Source organism: Panthera onca, chromosome A1 (genome assembly GCF_046562875.1).
Source record: "Panthera onca isolate mPanOnc1 chromosome A1, mPanOnc1 haplotype 2, whole genome shotgun sequence".
In the NCBI taxonomy this organism is placed as follows: domain Eukaryota; kingdom Metazoa; phylum Chordata; class Mammalia; order Carnivora; family Felidae; genus Panthera; species Panthera onca.
Window position 1 is genome coordinate 951,499 of NC_138339.1, and position 19,334 is coordinate 970,832.

General features: G+C 60.1%; 1 protein-coding gene across 4 annotated transcripts in view; it reads right to left on the reverse strand.

Moving 5' to 3' along the window:
* LPCAT1 (lysophosphatidylcholine acyltransferase 1) overlaps positions 1-6,709 on the reverse strand; it is a 46,049-nt gene extending 39,340 nt beyond the window's left edge. The window contains exon 1 of one of the 4 annotated variants that reach the window (XM_078444161.2): positions 6,466-6,709. In XM_078444161.2, the coding sequence (XP_078300287.2) occupies positions 6,466-6,600 (135 nt within the window). In that variant the 5' untranslated portion in view covers positions 6,601-6,709. Of the gene's footprint in view, positions 1-13; positions 137-3,286; positions 3,535-4,642; positions 4,745-6,465 lie in introns of those variants that run through there. The other 3 variants (XM_078444162.2, XM_078444156.2, XM_078444163.2) reach the window with 3 other exon arrangements.
* Positions 6,710-19,334: the final 12,625 nt, after the last annotated feature.

The window sequence follows — 19,334 nt, forward strand, 5'->3', positions numbered from 1 at the left end:
GGGAGCAGCTTACCGTCGCTCGCCTCACGGTCAGGACTGCTTCAGCCACGAGCAGAGCAGAGCAGAGCAGAGCAGAGCAGAGCGCAGTCCGAGGGGCAGGGAATGTGCGAGGGGCACCAACCTGCCCTGCCTGGTGGGGGCCTCGGGGCTGGCGTGCAGCAGGGGGGCAGAAGACCGAGAAAAATAAGTAACTGTCAATCCTCCCTCCCCCCCACCCAGACGCACCTGAGAGACGCAGACCCGGTCCCCCCAGCTGCTCACCCCCACAGACACACCTGGCCTTGCGCCCCAGGAAATCCCTTATCTCTAGGGCCCTCGGCAGGATCTGAATAGAAGAATCTTGAAATTCAAGAGCTGAAGCATTTCCAGAGGCTTCCAATCGTTCGGCAAATATCCACAGAGCCTGTGGGGCCCAGGGTCATAGCACATCGTCAGTCCCTCGCAAGGGGCCCCTCCTGGAGCCCTACGGCGCCCCGCCTCCAGCCGCAGACACCCCCGTCCAGGCACCGCCTACCCCACTCCCCTCACAGACCGAGCGCCCCCAGGACATCTCCGCTCAACCTCACCCCCAACAGCTGGCTTCCCCAAAATTATGGCTCCAGGGCACCATCTGCGGGAAGCTCCTGGGGAGCCTCCAGGCCCTGTCCCCCAACTGCAGGGAGCCCCTTAACCACATGCCGCCTCCAGCCCCCAGCTGTGTGAGTCCCTCTCCAGCTGCAAGGAGACTCGAGGGTACATTCTGTCCCCCCCCCCCCCCCCAGCTGTAGGGAGCTCCCAAAGCATCCTGGCTGTCTGCCCACCCAGATGTAGGGAGGATCCTGGCTCTGACGCCCCCGATGTAGGGAGCTCCCGGAGCATCCTGGCTCTCCCCCCCCCCCCCCAGCTGCAGGGAGGATCCTGGCTCTGTCCCCCCAGGTGTAGGGAGCTCCCAGAACATCCTGGCTGTCTGCCCACCCAGATGTAGGGAGGATCCTGGCTCTGACCCCCCAGGTGTAGGGAGCTCCCGGAGCATCCTGGCTCTCCCCCCCCCCCCCAGCTGCAGGGAGGATCCTGGCTCTGTCCCCCCAGGTGTAGGGAGCTCCCAGAACATCCTGGCCGTGTCCTCCCTCAGATGTAGGGAGGATCCCGCCTCTGACCCCCCAGCTGCAGGGAGCTCCCGGCCCACCCTAACACTTGTGGGGTCAGGGTGGGTCTCACACCAAGCCTGGCAGGGGTGGAGAGGGGCCTGGGAGCTCGCTGCCCCAACTACCCTGGGGAAGGGGAAGTGTGGAGTGGGCTGGTCCAAGCGCTCCTGGGCACAGCACACAAAAGCCACCGGGACAGGATGGGAGGGCGTGGGGTGGGGGCGGGAGGCAACAGTGGCCGTGGCTGCTCTGGGGGGCGGGGGAGGGGGACTCTGAGCTTGGGAGCTGCTGAGCTCCGTGGGCCCACGAGGACGTGGAGCTCGTGAGTCACGTGGCACAGAAGTGAGTAAGGACTCAACTCCTTCCTGCTGGTGAGAGACTTAGCACTACAGGGACGGGGTTCCGCTGTGGGCCCTGTGCTGGGAACATTCAGGGCCTGATCCCAACCAGGCCCTCAGCCCTCGGATTCCCGGCTGTCTCGGAGCAGGGCCACTTCTGGACATGCTCTATATGGAGCAGACCTGCCCTCCAGGCCTCAGGGACTCTGTCTGAGCCCAGCTCTGTGCCCCCGTCCTACGGGTTTCAAATACTAACACTGCTAAAGATGTCCTGCAGAAAGACTTTATGTGGGAAAAGAAACCACTACGCTGGCTCTAACACGGAAGTAAGACTTGTGGGAGTAAAAAGGCCACGGTGTCCAGGCACCTGGAACACGTCCCACGCGTGAGCACTGCCGGAGCCAGCGGCTCTGCCCAGGCCGGTCCCTGGCAGCTTCGTGGGGCATCAGCAGGTGTGAGAGAACGAGGGGACCCTGTGCTGGAAGAGGCAGGTGCCACTGCTGCGTCTGGGTTTAAGGGCAGCATTTAGCAGAGGTGCACTCGCTGAAGTGTGCAAGGCTACCACACGGGGAAAACACAAAACACCGGGAACGTGCCAAGCAGTCACGCTGCTGCCCATCGTGAAAGGGAGGGCTGCAGGATGACTGACTGGGCCTGAGAAGCACAAGCACTGTCCTCAGGCTTCAGACACACCCTTCGCTCTGGCCTCCTTTGCAAAATAATCTGCAGACTTACTAACGGCGTGCGGAACACCAGAAATGTGGGAAACACTCCTCGTCCCGACCCACTGCAGCAAACCGTGAGGGGCGAGCTCTGGGGGCGGGACGTTCGGTCCAGGACGTGAAGGTCAGAGAGGCGGAAGGCCCCGGGGGCAGGAAGGTGAAGGAGCAAAGTGCCAGCGAGGCCCCAGGTCTCTGGCAGGGTAGGGGTGAAGCTCTGTGAAACACGATTTGTGGGAGTCCTGCTCAGACTCGCAGGAACAGAGCGCTCAGGACACGTCCTCGGACTTTCTCCACCATCTGGGGCGAGGCCTCTGGTGGGTGGATGCCTGCGGGGCGGCAGAGGGCGGGCAAGCACCGGCTTCTGCAACAGGGCGCTTGACTGGCCAGTGTCAGGGACAAAACCTCCGTTTTCTAAAACGAGCCGTAAAACTGACAGCACTTTGTTCAGTACTCTGAAATGAAGAAGAACGCGAAACACGACTGAAATGAAGTATGAATGCGTCCATACTCGCGTGTGTGTGCATACACACACATTAAGACTCTGCTTCAGGGCCAGAGAGCAGGCAGGATGAAAAGTCAAGTCTCTCCCACCCCGGACCCCCTTCCCCACTCCTCGACTCTAGCCACAGTTAAGTGCGATGTGCACGCCCTTCCGGAAAATGAGAACCGGGTTACAGGCGGCTCTTGGTGCATTCGAAGAGACAGCCAGTCCCCGAGGGCAGGGCTCATGGGCACTGAGCCCGCCTGGGCGTCCGGGGACGTGGAGCCTACTCACCTGGGACACCAGGACGGGCGTGGGGCCTCCACCCCCTGCCTCGGGGGCTGCGCTGCCGGCCAGCGGCAAGGACGCTGCACCTTACTGGGCCACACGTGCACCAACGGAGGCCGTGCTCCCAGGCTCCCAGGGCCCCGCTCCAGAGCCTCAGACTCCCAGGCATCTGGTGGGGGGGCCCCGGGCCCCGCTGCAGCCGGCCCTCTGTGTCTTCCCACGCGACGCCTGCTGTCCTGGAAATCCTCATTCCCATGTTACGTTCCTCCCGGAATTCCATTGCCACCCGCGGCTCACGAACACCAGAGTCAAGCTGCCCTCCCCTTTACCCACCCCTTCACGCTCTTCAGCAGAGTACGGTCTCATGCGTGGAGTACCCAGACAGAGGGGCAGCGGGAGCACTGGGGTGGGTGCCCGGAAGCCTGGCAGGTCAGAGAAGCAGCTGGAAGCCACCAGGCCTGGAAGTGTGCGGGGTGTGGGACCCCCGGCCCCAGGAGGGCCACACCTGACTCGGGATGCAGGCTGAAACCAGGGGCACCTGCTGCTTGCCTGCCTGCCTCTCTCCCTCTTCTTTCCTTCCTTCCTTCTTTTCTTTCCTTTTTTTTTCTTTTCTTCTCTTCCCTCTTTCTTTCTTTCTTTCTTTCTTTCTTTCTTTCTCTTCCTTCCTTCCTTCCTTCCTTCATCAAAACTCATGTATTTGGACAGAACTTGGGGACAAAGATCACCTGCCTCTGGGAGATTAAAACTGCACACAGGCCTCCCTGCAAATGTGCTGGGTTGGAGCCTGTCCCTGCGTTCAGCCTTCACGGCAATGCTCTCTGTGGATTTAACTGGGAGAGGGTGAACCCCACAGTGTCCTCACATAAAGGACTCCGTTCCAAGGTGTACAGGAAGCCAGACTGCTTTCTGGGAAGTACATCCTAACCCCGACCCTGGCCCAGGTCACAGGAGTTCAGAAATGAGGAAACATCAGAGCTGGAAGTGGGGTGCACTCACACCTGGGGGTTCCAACAGGAAGTAACCCCCAACACCCAGGGGACAGACACCGCTTTAGGACTCCCAAAACAGCACATCAGCACGAGGCTAACCAATTCCCTACTATTCAGTTTTCATGTCTTAACGAGTTATTTTCTGCCCAAAGAGATACTTAAGCTCCTTGCTAAATCTGTTACTAAATGACAGATGGCCTGGTCATTAGCCTGCAGGTGACTAACAGCCCCTCCCCAGCGGCACAGGTGAGGGCAGGCGCCCTCACCGCCTTCCCTTCACTCGGAATTTAGGTGAGTCTCTGAGCGGCCCTTGGCTGTCTCAGTCACTGCTGGATCGGTTTATTTACTGATTCGGGAGGCAGGCTTTGTATGCTTGCACAGGCTAGTTTCCTCTGTGGAAACCTTTGCATAATACGGTGCAGAGAAGTAAAAAGCTTCGCAGAGAAGTAAAAAGCTTCGCAAAGCACTGCTTTGTGAAAAGCAAAATGTTTCTGCAAAGCGAAACTCGGAAGTTAGCCTTTACAAGTTACATACTCCAGACCACACTGGGGACAGCTGAACAGTAACCACAGCTTTGCCACCAACGTATAAATACACCAGGATGATTCTGGCGAATATTCTGACGCGGCCTCTGAAAGAGCGCAACCAGGTGTACACAAAGTAACCTTCCCTTTCTGAGGGGCTGAAACAGTCCGCTCACCTGTTCTTTCTTGAGTGTCTTCCAGAAGCTGTGAGCCAACATCTAAAACCAGAATCTCTGCCTGGCGCTAAAGAACAGCTCCTAGAGCTGCTCCAAACCCCGGCGGCTCCACGACCCTGCGACCGGGGCCTGAGGGGTGTGGGGGATTTCTGGCTCGGCTCTTACATCCGGCCCCCTTCGCTCGTTCACTCACTCTACAGCCAGCTGGGTGTCTACAGTGCACCTCGCCTGAGCAGTAAGCACATAGCTTGGGACAGGACAGACCTGGCCCCTGTCCGTCCACAGTAACGGGGGCCAGGCTGCAAAAGTGACAGGGATGCAGAGGTAGGAGGCACAGGCAGGAAGATGCAGGCTTACAGCAGCTGGCGCCCAGGGGTCAGGCTGCAGGTGGGGCAGGGCCTTGGAAGCCACCCGGAAGAAGCGTCAGGGCTCAGTCCCAGGGTCGCCCTCAGAGGGTTCAGAGCCATGGGTCACAGGCGCGAAGGGGGTCGGCCGGTGGGGGGGCCATTCAGGAGCCCAGAGGAAGCTGCTGCGCTCCTAACCCCCTCACAGCTGGGTAGGGCACCGCAGGTGAGGAGTTCGAGTCCGCGAGCCAAGGAACGCAGCAGAGGGGGACCAAAGACCACACAGGCAGGCAGCGACTGGCGTCTGGCTCCAGACAGACACAGGGACAAGGCCCAGGAGCCGACCGGGATGGCCCTGCTTTCTCCCGTCACCAGAAGGGATGCCACCCGACCTTCTCTCCTCTGTCCTCAACCTTGTGCCCACCCTTCCCTCTCCCACCACAATACCAAGTCCACCTAGAGGATGCTTCGAGAAAAAGCAGGCAGCCCACGACAACTTCAGACCGGGTTCGAGAACTTTTCACTTTGATATTGTTGCAAGTGAATAACTTTTTGCATTAAAGACATCTAAGTGTCACCCGAAAAAGTTCTGTCACAGCGGAAAATATACTCTCCGTCAACTGGACAACAGCTGAAGTCCTAAATCTGTACCTGTTTCTATTACGGTTTTGGAGCTAAAGGAAAGGCTGTACTGAGCGCAGTCTTACAGAAACGCAAACACAATGAACAACCAGAGGCCCAACACTGCCAGGAAGTGCGCCCCACCGGGTCAGGGGGAGGCGCACCCCCACCGGATCAAGGTGGGCGCACCCCACTGGGGGGCGCACCCCACCGGGTCAGGGAATGGAGCCCACCTTGGAAACCCTGGATCGATGTGAAGGAAAAGGACCAGTGTGGGGCCCCACTGCCTCCTGCAGGCCCCATCCTCAGCCAGGACCAGAGGGCGCCGCGAACAAAACTGCACACTGTTCCCTCCCGTCACGGAACCGAGAGTACATAAAGCCGATTCCGTTACAGACGAACCCGGAGGGACCCCCCTGCACGCTCCGCAGAACACAACTTGCAAACGCAGAGGCGGACATCCTGCCGCTCCCTTCAAGGCACCTCGCGCGGACTCGAAGGAGCCACGAGGTCCCCACACGAGAAGCTCATCAAGCGACAAAGTCCCATCCCGGGGGCGGGGGGGCCGCGCCTGTCCCTCGTGGGGCCTGCGAGCGGCGGGAAGGGACGCGGGACCGGGGGACCGCGCGGCGCAGAGCGACGGGGATGCAGGGATGGCGGGAAGGGGGCGTGGGGAGAAGGGATGTGGGGCCCGGCCCGGGGGGAGGTGGGGGCGAGCCAGAAGGGACGGGGACGGGGTGAGCGCGGCCAGCGGCAGGGCCGCGTGGGGGTCGCGGGCCGCGGGGGGCGGCGGGGTGGCCGCGGGGCCAGGCCGGCGAGACCCCCTCCCCGGCCGCAGGGGCTCGGGAGCGCACCCACCTGGGCCTTCCGCAGGGCGCCGAGGCGCAGCTCGTGCACGAAGGGGTTCCGCCCCGGGGGCGCCAGCCGCCGCGCGTCGCCGGCCCCCGCGCCGGAGGCGGGGGCGACCCGGGGACCGCGCGCCCGCAGCCTCATGACCGCCGCCCGCCGCAGGGAGCCGGGCGCCGGGCGCAGAGCGGGCGCGGAGCGGGACGCAGAGCGGGCGCGGGGCGCGGGGCGCGGGCCGAGGATGCGCGGCGGCCGGGGCGGGCGGACGCGCAGGCGCAGGCCGGCGGCGGCGTGACGCGGGGGGCGGGGCGGGCGGGCGGGGGGCGCCGGCGGGGCGAGGCCTGGGCGGACGGGGGCGGGGCGTCCCGAGAGCCCCGCCCCCGAGGGCCCGGAGGGCGGCCCCGCCCGCGCCCTGCGCCTGACCTCGGCTCCCGCCCTCCCCCCCCACCCCCCACCCGCAGTGGGTGGCGGGGCGTCCCGGACCGTCGGTCCTGAAGGGCGCCCAGGCTCCGGCGGCGCCCCTCCCGCAGTGGCCAGACGGCGGGGACCCTCAGGCCGGGCCTGGCCCCCCGCGCAGCGAGGCCCGCCACGTCGCCCCGTCCTGCGGCAGCCCCCAACCCCCAGCCCCAGCCCCAGCCCAAATCCCGAGGGACACGACGAGCCAGGCCGCACGTGCAGAGGCCCGCGCCGACTCTGTCGAAGCTCCACAGGGACGGGCCCAGACCCAGCTCCTGCCGCTTTTCCTGCTTGCCTGCCCTCGCTGGGACCTGACCTCCGTGGGCGGCGGCGGGAGGGAAAGGAGGTTTCCGGGCGCTGCTGCTGGGTCCGTCTGTGCCCGCCGTCCCCGTCGCGAGCTGCACCCCAAGAGCGGGCCTGCCCCGAGAGGCACGGTCTCCCACCCGGGGAGTGCCATCCGCTGGAGGGGTGCACAGAGGCATTTGCTGATGGGACCCAGCGGTTCAACAGGGTCGTGAATCAAAGGATTCTTTCTTGTTGGCTCATTACTCCAGTTCGTGGAATTACTCCCTTGCACGAAGGGGAGGCATTTGGGGATCCTTCATTTGTGGCACAGTATTAACTGGGCAAAAGGTATCAAAATTTATAAATTTCTAAAATTTACCGCAAATGCTACGTGGTGAGCAGGGCTAAGTTTCTGTATGTGACTGTCCTTGTGACCCTGAAGGGCAGGAGGTGACCCATGAAGCAGGCAGCGGGCATGGGTGAGGGAGGGCAACTTGGACACAGTCCAGCAGCCCCTCGGTTCACATGATGCCTGAAATCATGAGGAAGTAGTCTGAATGCTTCCTGCATTGCTCTGGGACTAGGGGAAGGCCAGACCCTACTGTAGGACTGCCTGGCCATGGGGTCCTGGGTGTGTCCATGCCCTGTGAGGCTCCCCAGCCCTGTCCCTGCTTGGGCAGCAGGTCAGGAAGCGATCAACCCTCTGATAATCTAGCTGATACCCTGGCCAGCTGATAAGGTGAAGTGTGACCTTGCTGGGGGCCCTCCTGTGTTTAGATGGAGAGAGGAACACAGGACAAAAGAGAGGCCGGTGACTCTGCGGTGGTCCACGACACCCTCCACAGCCTCACCTATATAGAGGTGAAAGAGTGGGGCGAGGTCCCCAAACCCTTTCGAAGCCTCACGCTGGACTGGGGCAGGTGACCTCTCCTCCAAACCTCGCTTGTCAAATCTGGAGAAGGAAACTGGTGCAGTGCCCACATTTCTGCTGTGCGTGATGGCAGGGTAGCCCTTGTGGGCTGCGGTGGGCGCTGTTTCCATTGCCTGCATGGCCGTGGGCACACTGCTGACCTCTGAGCATTCAATTGCCAACTGCCCTGATCACAGACACAAGAGCCCAGCTGGGAGCTGGTGGAACAGTGTGAGAATTTATCCAGGGACAGGCAACAAGGAGAGGGCTTTTCCACTCCTTCCCAACAAGCAGATCCGTGGAGAAACCCCAAAGGCCAACAAGGGCAGAAAACAGCCAGGAGAGCAGGGGTAAGGAGTGGAGGGCCCAGATGGGTGGGTCTGTGGACAGGAAAGGTGAGGAGTCCAGGGCTCAGAAGAGTGAGTCTGTGGAGAGCAGAGGTGAGGAGTGGAGGGCCAAGAAGTGTGAGTCTATGGAGAGCAGAGGTGAGGAGTGGAGGGCCCAGAAGGGTGAGTCTATGGAGAGCAAGGGTGAGGAGTGGAGGGCCCAGAAAGGTGGGTCTATGGAGAGCAGAGGTGAGGAATGGAGGGCCCAGAAAGGTGGGTCTATGGAGAGCAGAGGTGAGGAGTGGAGGGCCAAGAAAGGTGAGTCTATGGAGAGCAAGGGTGAGGAGTGGAGGGCCCAGAAGGGTGGGTCCATGAACAGGAAGGGTGAGGAGTGGAGGGCCCAAGGGGATGAGTCCAGGGAAGTTCATTGTCTTACACTGCTTCATACTTTCTTTGCTTCAGTTTTAATCCTGTGATGGAATATTCTAGAAGTCCCAGAGTGTTCTGGAGGCTTGACTAGGAGAAGTTGGGCTTGGGCAAGGGGTTATATGCAGTTTTCTTTCAGTGAAAGGAAAAAGACATTCATCTCTGGGACTTAGTTTCTTAGTTTGGAAAAACTGCCAGCTGGGCCCTCGGACCCGGACTCGGAAGGCAAATCCCGCGGCGTTCTCCAGGAACCTTCTGGAACACACCCTGGCGCACAGAGCTGCGGGCCAGGCTCTGGGAAGCGCTAGCGGTGTCCCTGTGGCCCCTTGTTCTTACTCTGCTCCTGTCTGAGGAAGGCAGGTTCAGAGAGAAATGTTTCCACAGATGGACCGAGAGCACAGGACGTGGTCGCGGGCGTGGGGCTGAGTGTTCTGGGTCTGTTTGCGGAGTTTCAGAGTTATTTACAGATTTCAGAGACGTTCTCCTCTGTTTCCTTCTGATACTTCTTTTCAGTTCTGCCTTTCATGGTGTTTCCAACCCATCCGCACGTTTTCTCCTCTGCACCGAGACCTTGTAGTCGACACCATCATCCGCTCGCCTCCCCGGCCTGTGGCTCCTTTGGGCACGAACACAAGTGCTTGTGAAGCCATTTCCAGATGCTCCATTTCACGGTTAGTTCCTGGTGGCACCACACTGTTCTAACCGCTGCGCCTCTGGAATCGTGCGCTGGTGACCGGTAGGGTGAGTTCCTGTTGCCGCCTCTTTTTAAGTCTGTCCTATTTCGCTAAAAAGTCCACTGGAAGCCTTGTTCTGGAATGTGCTAACTGCACACTTCACGAGAATGTGTTGTAAGGGTACCTGGAGTCTGTTTCAGGTTGGTGCTCTAAGACACACAGACGTGGACGTGGGACAGAGGATGAAGTTTTCCTCGTGCTTCTCTAGGCATGGGGATGGGGTGCTCCCCGGGAAGCACCAGGGGCCGTCAGGAGGCAGCAGGGCGAGGGGGCAACGCCCTTCACTGCGGCTTCCCCGGGGGACGCAGAGGAGGCCGGGTGAGCAGGGCGGGGGGGGCGGGTAGAGAGCCCACAGAGAGGAGGGGTGAGTTGGTTTGCATGTGAGAGGTGAGTTACTAGCTCCGGGAAGGGCCACCCGCCAGGGTCAGCAGGCCCGGTGTCAAAACGCAGAAACGGAAAGGCCTGTGTAAGGCAGACCTTCGGGGCCTGCGTCCAGAGGGGTCCTTCCACAGGCCGGCGGGACGGACCAACTCCTTGTTCGCTGACAATGCCTCCCCCATCACTGGGAAGGCGGGAGCCCCTCCACCCGGCCCCTCCCGGAGCGGCCTCCCAGCCCTGCGGGCAGGTAGCCTCAGGTCTCTCCCCTCTGCTGTCCCCTGTGCCTGGACACCTTCGTTCAAAGCTCCGCACTTCCTTCAGGTCTGGCTGGTAAGACCTGGGGGTCCTGTTAGCCCCGGCCCCTCGTGTGCGTATGGCTCTCAGTACACCCGTGCAGCCCACGTGCATTTTACGTGAAGTTCATTTGTTTGGAACAGGATAGTTTCCAAGACACCTTCTGTGAGTGAAATAGGGCCATTTCATAGGTAGTCAAACTGAGGCGTAACAGACTGAGGGACCAAGATCATAGCCAGGGCCACAGAAGGCTCTGGCCTCATTTCCAGGGGTGTTTCTTTCTGCCCACGTGTCAGGACTCCCCGGTGGGCACTGTCCCGTGGTCATCCATTTCCGCAGGCAGCTTTCCACAGAGAGGTCCTATTGTTGCGACACTTGGATTCCAGATAGAACCACTTCCCTCAAATATGCAGACATCTGACATCAAATAGGGACGTAGATGCTTGACGTTATATTTTATGTGTAGGTTTTGACTATCGTGGAGGTGCAGTTTTAAAGGGCCCCGGAGATTAAAAAACTCATCCACACGACACACTTCTTAGCCACGTCGTCTGTCGTCTGTTTTATTTTCCTTGACGTTAAAAAAACCGATCCTCGTGTAAAACGTGATCTGAAGTAATGATCTCTTCCATGGGCCTTCATCAAAATTTAAGAGGGTTTTGAAACTCAGAGGCATGGAAGCATTTTTTTTTTTTTTTTTTTTTTTTGGTGCTTGAGCACAACTTTCTTCACACTTTGGGTTTGCAGAACAAATGTTTACATGTAATTCTGCTTCCCCAAATGTCAAAAACCCCACAAATATGAAAACAGTTATTCTCAAAGGAGCCATCCGGCGTGAAAAACAATCGTTTACAGTAATTCTTCCTAGTTGGCTTTGAAAAATGCTGTGTCGAATTATTTCTGCCAATTTGCAGAGACAGCGATCTTGTTTAGTTGGGGGGAGGGCGAGTTTCCAAGGGGGGAGATGCGCCGTGAGGCGGGGGCAGTGGTCCGGGCCCCGGGAACCCGCTGGCTCTCCTCCCTGCGATGCCTCCTTGTTGATAGAGAAGCACATGGCCCCCCAGGGTGAAGCCAGCCTGCCCGGCCTGCCTGGCACCTAGCTGGGGGCCTGCCGCCAAGTCCTGGCGCTTTGCAGAGAGGAACAGCTCCTGCTGGCGGGCCCAGAGGGGTCCCGGGCAGGAGGACCTGAGACCCGGAACGAGGCCGGGAGATAGCAATGCACGAGGAGGTGGGGACGCCCGCCGCCCCAGTGCAGGCAAGGCTCCTACAACCCAGACCCGGGCCGTTGGGCGGGTGGCACCTCACGTGGAGCCGGGACGGCTCCCTGCCCCCTTGCATCCAGCCGGTCCCTCCCCTCCTCCCTCCTCCCCTCCCTATCTTGCCCGCTGCAGGCTCCTGGACAGAGCCTGTCACACAGCTGGGTGGTATCATGTGCCTCAGTCGCCCTCAGAGGTGAGTGGGCACAGCAGGTGGGGGTGGGCCGGGCAGGGGAGCCACGGGTGTCCAGCCGTCACGTGCGTGGGCACTGGCACGTGAAAGCAAAACTGCATCTGCGTGCACACCTGCCCTCTTCCCATCACCTCACGTGCACTGACGCCCAAGCCGCGGTGACCCGGGCCCCAAGGAGGTGTGCTTTTCACAAGTGGCTCGTGCTTTAGCAAACACGGAAACCATCCTGAGCGAGAGCATTTGGTCTCTCATAACAGAGGCTGGAAATCACCTGATCTGACTTCTTCACGTCAGGATTTGGCCATAAGAGGATCCTTGTACATATTTTCAACATTTGATGAGGCCAAGAACTCTCTTATTGGATCGGAGGCCTTTGATAAGCTACTCAACTTTGAAGCCTTGCGGGAGAGAGCGTATCTTCAAACAAGGAAGCGGGTGTTTGTGCTTGAGGCAGGACATGGTGGGGGGGGGGGGGGCGTCCTTGAGCCCTGGGCTGTTTGCTCAATCAAAACGGACACGGGATGTGTTTTGTTCATCATGTGGTTTTGGGGAATGATCCCCAGTTAGAACATGTGTTGGTAACTCGAGGCGACCCTGGTACTTGTTCCCAGCTGGAGAGGAATATTCGATGGGGGTCCGCAGAGCGTGGGCCCCGCCACAGAGGGTGGGTCCTACCAACACGACAAACAACGTCTAAGCTCGGTCTGGCTCAGTTGTCCTTTTGGACAAAACTCCCCATAGGTAATGATTTCTGACAGTGTTTTCGGCGATCTTCCTTCCTTCTGTGCTCAGAATTCATAGGACTGCCCCAGAAAGCTTCTCGTAACCAGCACCGTGCCTGTGACCAGGGTTTCGCACAGGCCACAGTTTTGCTTCCCTATGCGGGTTCCATCCTGTGACCCGAGAAGGTGGTGGCCTGGGGCCGTGGGCACGGGTTCTGCTGCAGCCCTGGGGGGTGGGGGGGGAGGTGGTGCTTCCGTCCGCCTCCCGTGCCCTCCTTGGCTGGAAGGTGGGGTCGGGTTGAACCGGTCTGGAGGGTTCTCGAAGGGCCGGGAAGGTGAGTGCAGCCGCAGTGCCCAGGATGGGGTCTGACGCATGGCACACAGGCTGAACGTGAGCCACCGTAGCAAGCATGTGGCACTCACTTCCCGCCTTCGGGGGGCTTGGGGGGTGGCCAGGGCACATGCCCGCATCCTCGGTGCTCTGAGCTTGACGCGGCTCGTCAGTGCGGGTGTCGATTCTTTTCTGAAGGGGAGGGACTCGGTCACACGGCTTCGAGAATTAGATCCGGGTTGCAAATGGGGTTCTTCACTTCGACTCTGGAGTCTGTTACTACTTAACAAAGGCTCTACGTCCCACTATGCGTAAATAGGCACACCGACGAGGGGCCCTCCCGGGGGGCGGCCTGCGTGCAGGTGGGGGTCCGGCACCATCATTTACCAGGACGGGAACTTTGGCCAGGTCGTGTCCCCTTCCCGCCTGGGTCTGTCAGGTATGAACAGGTGGCTGGGCCCATGTCTGCAAAGGCAAAGCCTGCCCTCATCGGAAAAGGCCACCTCCCACCTCACTGCCGTGGGGTGCTGGGCTTCCGTGGAGCCCGCCAGCCGGGCCGGAAGGTCGTCGGTTCTGAGTTCGAGTTCCATCCCGGTGTCTGTGGGAGTGGCCGCCTCCAGACCTGGCTTGTTCTGTCACCATCAGAGAGATTTAGGAAGAGAACACCTCCCTGCGTGGTCCCGGGCCTGGGTCCCGAGGAGGCGGGCTGGGCGCGTGGGGGCGGGAGTCAGGGCCCCGGGGCCTCCCGCGTGCACCTGCAGACATTGAATCCCACTGCGGGAGGCGGTAAGAACTAAGGGAGCTCTGACTTCCCACCTTGAAAACAGAAGCCCGAGCACAGAAGCATGACTTCCCACCTTGAAAACAGAAGCACAGAGCAGAGCAGCACGACCCAGGGGAGCCGGTCTCGTGTGTGATCGCAGCTGCCCCTGTGCGCAGCGCCCGGGGAGAGGCCGCGGGGGGCGCCCGCGGAGTGCGCCCCGGGGCCCTTCCAGACCCACCTCCCGCCGGGATAAGTGCTCACGAAAAATTCGTGCCTGGTTCCCAACAGGTGCGCCGTGACAAGGGGTCCCGAGTCCCCCATGCACGAGCGGCTGCACACGCGGACATCTACGTGGCCCCTGCTGTTTGCAGCCACCCTGTACCTCACAAGGCGCGGGGTGGGGGTCGGGTCCTGGGAGAAGCCGACGCGGGGCAGGGGGCACATCAAGACACCGCTGATGCAGCAGGTCTCTGCTCGTCCTGCCCGCGGATGCCGTTTCCAGGGTTGGGGCTCAGAGCGAGGGGCACTGGGGGGCGTGGGAGGACTCTCTCCACTTGGCCGGGCCCAGAGGGGAGCCTCCCGCCTTGGGGGTTCTGAGGAGCACAGTGAGCTGAATCAAGCGTGGTCCCCTTTGTCCAAAGTCACAGTAGGGGCGCCCGGTGCCTTCGTTGGGGAAGCGTCAGACTCTCGATCTCGGCCCAGGTCGTGATCTCACAGCAGGGGCTTGGAGCGTGGCCCAGATCAGCCTGTCCGTCCAGCGTGCGATCTGAGCGAGGGTCCCCCGTCGGCCGCAGGGGTCCAGGCTGCACTTGGCCGCACCCGCAAAGAGGCTTCCAGGGCCTGCCCGCTGGCCCCCAATGGGCCCAGCCCAAGTTCCATCCTCAGAGCTGCCCTCCGGCCTCCAGACCCCAGGGCTGGGGTGCACTGCCCATACCTCCAGAAGCCCGGCTCCCTGCTGAGCTGTGTGCCTCCCTGCCAGACGAACCCAGCACAGTGACCCACTCGTGACACGTCCGTCGGGGACCCTTCCTCGCTAGCGTGGGATAAGGGTCTCAGCTCTGCAGAAATCTTCATGGAAACTAGCCTTCCCTTCCATACACAGACCCCACCCCACCATCCACAACAATGGGGGTTTGCTTCTCCACAGGGGCTCTTGCCGCCTTTCCTGGGGGAACTGCCTGGATCCACAGCCGCTCCCAGTTTAGGATCAGGGCTGCTGCGCGTGGCTGGTGTAAAGCTTCGTCACCTCCAGTTGGCGGGCGTGGTGGCCAGAGGGACAGATCCTGGCGCCCCTTGCCCGGGTCTCTCTTTCCTGACCACTTACACGTGACGCTGTTTGGCCATCAGCCTCGGAGGGCGGGTCAGCGCCAGAGGACAGGGCGTTTATTTGTTTCCTTTCCTGACATGAACCAGCACCTGGAAGGTGCTGGGTGGGGATCTGGAGTGATGAAGGGGTTTTGGCTGTGGTCACACAGTCTTTTTTTTTTTTTTTTTTTTAATGTTTATTCATTTAGTTTTGACAGAGAGAGAGAGAGAGAGAGAGAGAAAGAGCACACGGGCCAGGGAGGAGCAGAGAGAGAGGGAGACACAGAATCCAAAGCAGGCTCCAGGCTCTGAGCTGTCAGCACAGAGCCTGACGCGGGGCTCGAACTCACAGACCGTGAGATCATGACCTGAGCCGAAGTCAGATGCTTAACTGACTGAGCCACCCAGGCGCCCCAGTCACACGGTCTTATTTAGCCCAGCCCCACAGTACATGAGTGATTAAATGTGGAAAGTGTAATCTTTCTTCATGAACTTATCTTCATGAATCTGGGATAGAGAAGGATTTCCTATGAAACCCACAAAGAGCACAAGTCATACAGAAAAACATTGATACATTTAAGTAAGACAACAGTGTAAAAGTCTTACAATAAACCACTGATGATACAAGCCACAAATTGTGCAAAAAATAGTTACAAAGGATACCATTACAAATGGATTAGCATCCACACAACATGAAGAACTTGTACACAGCTTACAGGAAAACAAACAACAAAATAATGGGCACAGCGCGTGAACAGGCAATTCCCAGAAGAGGAAGCCCCCGCGGCAGAAAACACAGATGAAAGACGCTCCTGTTTGCTGGTCTGAGAGGCGCAGGACTAGGAGGTGCGTCTGCCCCTGCGCTCGCTGGAGGTGCGCCCCTCCCCCCCGCCACTGCACAGTCCTGGGGGTTCTGACAAGGCCAAGCATTGGGGGCTATGAGGCGACACGGTACAAGGAGGAGAGCAGCCCCCCTGGGGTGGGGGACAGTTCGCAAACATCCAGCAAGTGATGTCCAGGCCCTGTGACCTAGGAGTTACACCCCTGGGAATACATCCCAGAGAGACCTCACTGAGGAGGGCACCTTTTATTGTGGAATTGAGAGAAAATGGAAACTGGGCATCAAGGAGGGAAGTGATAACCTAAGTTTGCGTGGTCACCTACGGAGCACCGAACAGAGTCAAATTAACCACCGGGAACTAAACGCACCCGCTGGTGTGAGTAACGAATGCCCCGGCGTAGCTCGAGAGCCACAGTTGAATGGGGATTTTTTTTTTTTTTAGAAGCACTGAAATACAGCGTAAGCACAAATGGGAGGCAGAGTGCGGGGGTGGGGGTGGGGGTTCCCAGGCCGCACTTTGAATGGGGCCCGAGATGTTTCTAAGCGACCGAATGGACAGGCTTTGACAGGCAGAGATGGCGGACCGTGATTTGGAAAGTTTCAGCCACGGCAAACAAACCCAGTGCGGCCAAGAGCGGGGACAGGGGATGGGGAGGGAGGGGACCACCCTGGGGTCTGCTTAGAAAAGTGGGAGGGGGGTCCGGTGCGAGCGAGGAGGCGGGTGGTGCTGAGGAAGCTTTCGAGGGCTCAGTCATAAACTGAAGTGTTAGGGTTTTAGTTTGATTTGATTTGATAATGAGACTATGGCTTTTGCATTTTTAATTTCGGCTTTCCAGTTTTATTTTACGTTGGAGATTGAAACTGCTTTTCCGATAGGAAGGTTTTCTTCACCGCTAACAGAATTTTCGTGGATCTGGTTTTAGACTCGGCGCCTGGGTTTTCGAAACAGAGGGAAAGAGAAGTGGCGGCTCGTCTGCCCCGCCCGCGTCTAGCAGTGTCAGAGCCTGTGGGGGATGGTCTTTCGGGCGTTTACAATGTCAGCAAAGGGGTTAGTCCAGGCTGGCGTCCGGCACAGACATTCTCAGCCGAATGCGTGTCTGAAAGATAGGACTTGATCTCAATTATTCCATTCAGCTTCGTTAAAGGAGAGTAAGAGAAAAAAGAATTTATCTTAGCTTCTGATCCTATAACAACTTTATTTTAAATCTACATGCCGCAGCCCTGGCGGGCTTTCAGCGTGGACTGGCATTTTGGCTGCTTTGGAGAAAGAAACCTCATTCACACGAGTCCAAGTTTTATGAACAGCCGTCCCACTTTCCCGCCGTGGCTGTGCTGTGATGTTGACCCAACACAACACACAGATCCCTCTGTCCCCCACTGGCCGCTGGCCAGGCGTCTTCGGTCTATGGAGTGAGATCACTCAGAGCTGGAAATCTCTGGGCAACAAAAGCCTCTGTTCCATCGATGACAGGCTTTGTACAGAAGGGTCCCTGCGTCACCACGGCTGTGGGTGACGAATCAGAGACAGGCGCCTGCTGAGAGAAAGCTCTTTAATTAGGCCATCCCGTCGGGCGGGGAGGAACTGAGGGCACCCCGATTCTGGTTCAGTAGGTGAACCCGGAGGAGTCCCGTCCTACGCTTTCCGGGGTGCTTGGAGTCCAGCGGCCCCTCACAGCCACCTCTTCTTGGCCTGCTCGACAGCACGAACCCTGGGTTTAGTGCTGGGGGGTGGGCATTGGCCAGCACTCTGCTGCTGTCACTGGGAGGTCAGCCCACGTGCTCAGGACGGGGAGCCCGGTTCCAGGAAGCAGACGCCCTCCCCCCGACGCCTGGGTTGTTGCCTTTAGTTCTTGGTCCGTTTTGTTTCTTTGGCTTTGACTCCTGAGCTGTTTGGATGGTTCTCTGGAAGGAAGGGGGAGGGGTCGCCGATGCCCGGTGCCCCAGGGGACAGTGCGTCCAGGGAGACCCTGCGGTGGGCTGGGCTGCCGTGATCACCCACTCTGCACCCAGGTGGGGAGGGTGGGGTCCTGTCCTAAGAGTGGCCTGAACCCGGACGCCCCCACCCTGGACAGGTGAGACAGACAGTAGGTGACAAGTCACAGGTGTAGCCCCGGAGAGGGACCCCGCCTGCCACACAGGGCTACACGGCCGCCCTGGGGCACCACGTGCCCCAGCAGGGCTGCGGAAGGAGGCTGGGTCATGACAAGAGCGCAGGGCGGCCCCTGGCGGGAGGGGGCGGAGGGTGGGCCTGTTTGGACATTCTGCGTCCCGGCAGCAAGTTGGACGCCATCGGCCCCCTCCCCGGGGACCCAGCCCAGGCCAGTGTTTCCGGTGAGGGCAGGGCACTCAGGGTCGGGCTGCAGATGCCGGGACGCTCTGCGATGTCACGGTGCCGTCTCAGATATTTACATTTGGATGTTTCTTCTTGCCGGCTGTGGGTGATCTTCTGAAGGTGCTTGTTGTTCAGAGGAATGCACTCAGGTCCCGATGGAAGGGTGGCACCCCTCCGTGCGGGGGGCCCCGGGCCCCTTTCGGGACTCAGCAGGAGAGGAAGGGACACGTTTCCTCCTCTCCTCGGGCACAATCCTTAAAGTGCCACTTGGCCCAGACCCCCGGGGCAGAAACAGGGCTGACCTCACCCCCTGGGCCTCCTCTCTCCAGGCACCTCCCCCAGGTGCTCTCCTGCCCTAGTCACACCCCTTCCTCTCTCCCTTTAGACCTCGTGCCTCTGGCCTGGGACGTGGCCCCGGAGCGTGGTGTCCAGAGGGTTGGTGCAGTGACCCCTGACCCCTGTGTGTATGGCCCCCACTCCTGTCTCTTGGGTCCCGATGAGCCCCTCCCAACACACAGAGATAACGGGGTGCAGCGTGGGCAAGCCTGGGCGATGGCTGCATGGGGGGGGGGGCAGCCTGGGGCTTTGCGAGGGCGCCCGCCCTCCCACGGGGCTGAGGGCCACGCGAGCCAAAGCGCGACCTCTCGGGCCTGGTCCTGCCCTGCTTGCTTTTCTCGAGTGTGTCTGGGAGCAGGTGGGGCAGCGGGTTGAACTCTGCAGCGCGAGGCAGGGAAAGGGCGGGAGAGCCTGGAGGCGTCACGATGCAGGGTCTGTGTGCCAAACAGAAATTCTGCAGACCCAGCCCCGTGTGACGCAGGTGCGGGGCCGGCGAGGGCCGGGTCACTTTGTGTCCTTGACTGAGGCCGGGCCCACGCTCCTCAGACTTTTCCTCCGTGGGATGAGGGGTTCGGTCCCTCGGCCCCACGCGCGGGCGAATTTTACTGTTTTTATGGCAGCCCGCCGGAGGCCTGGCGGCCGGCATGACCCGAGGGGGCCGGGCCCTGGGAGGCAGGAGCTGTCGCCGGTGCCTTTCGGCACCCTGCGTTCCCTGCGGTGGGCATCTGGGCACACAAGGCTTTCTCCCCTAACGCTTTTCTATTGAAATCAGGGTCATTTGACCTTTGCGGCCAGTCCTTGCTCGTAAACTTTCACTCTTTAACCTGAGTGCTCCATCCGCCCCCCGAGCGAGGGGAGCACCGTCTGCCTTCTGCTCATCTCTGACGCGCCCGCGACGCGGGCGGGAGGACGCCCACGATCCCGAGCTCAGCGCACGGGGGCGGGACCCAGCGCCCACCCGCCGTGTGGACAGCGTCCTGTGGCCGGCGGGGC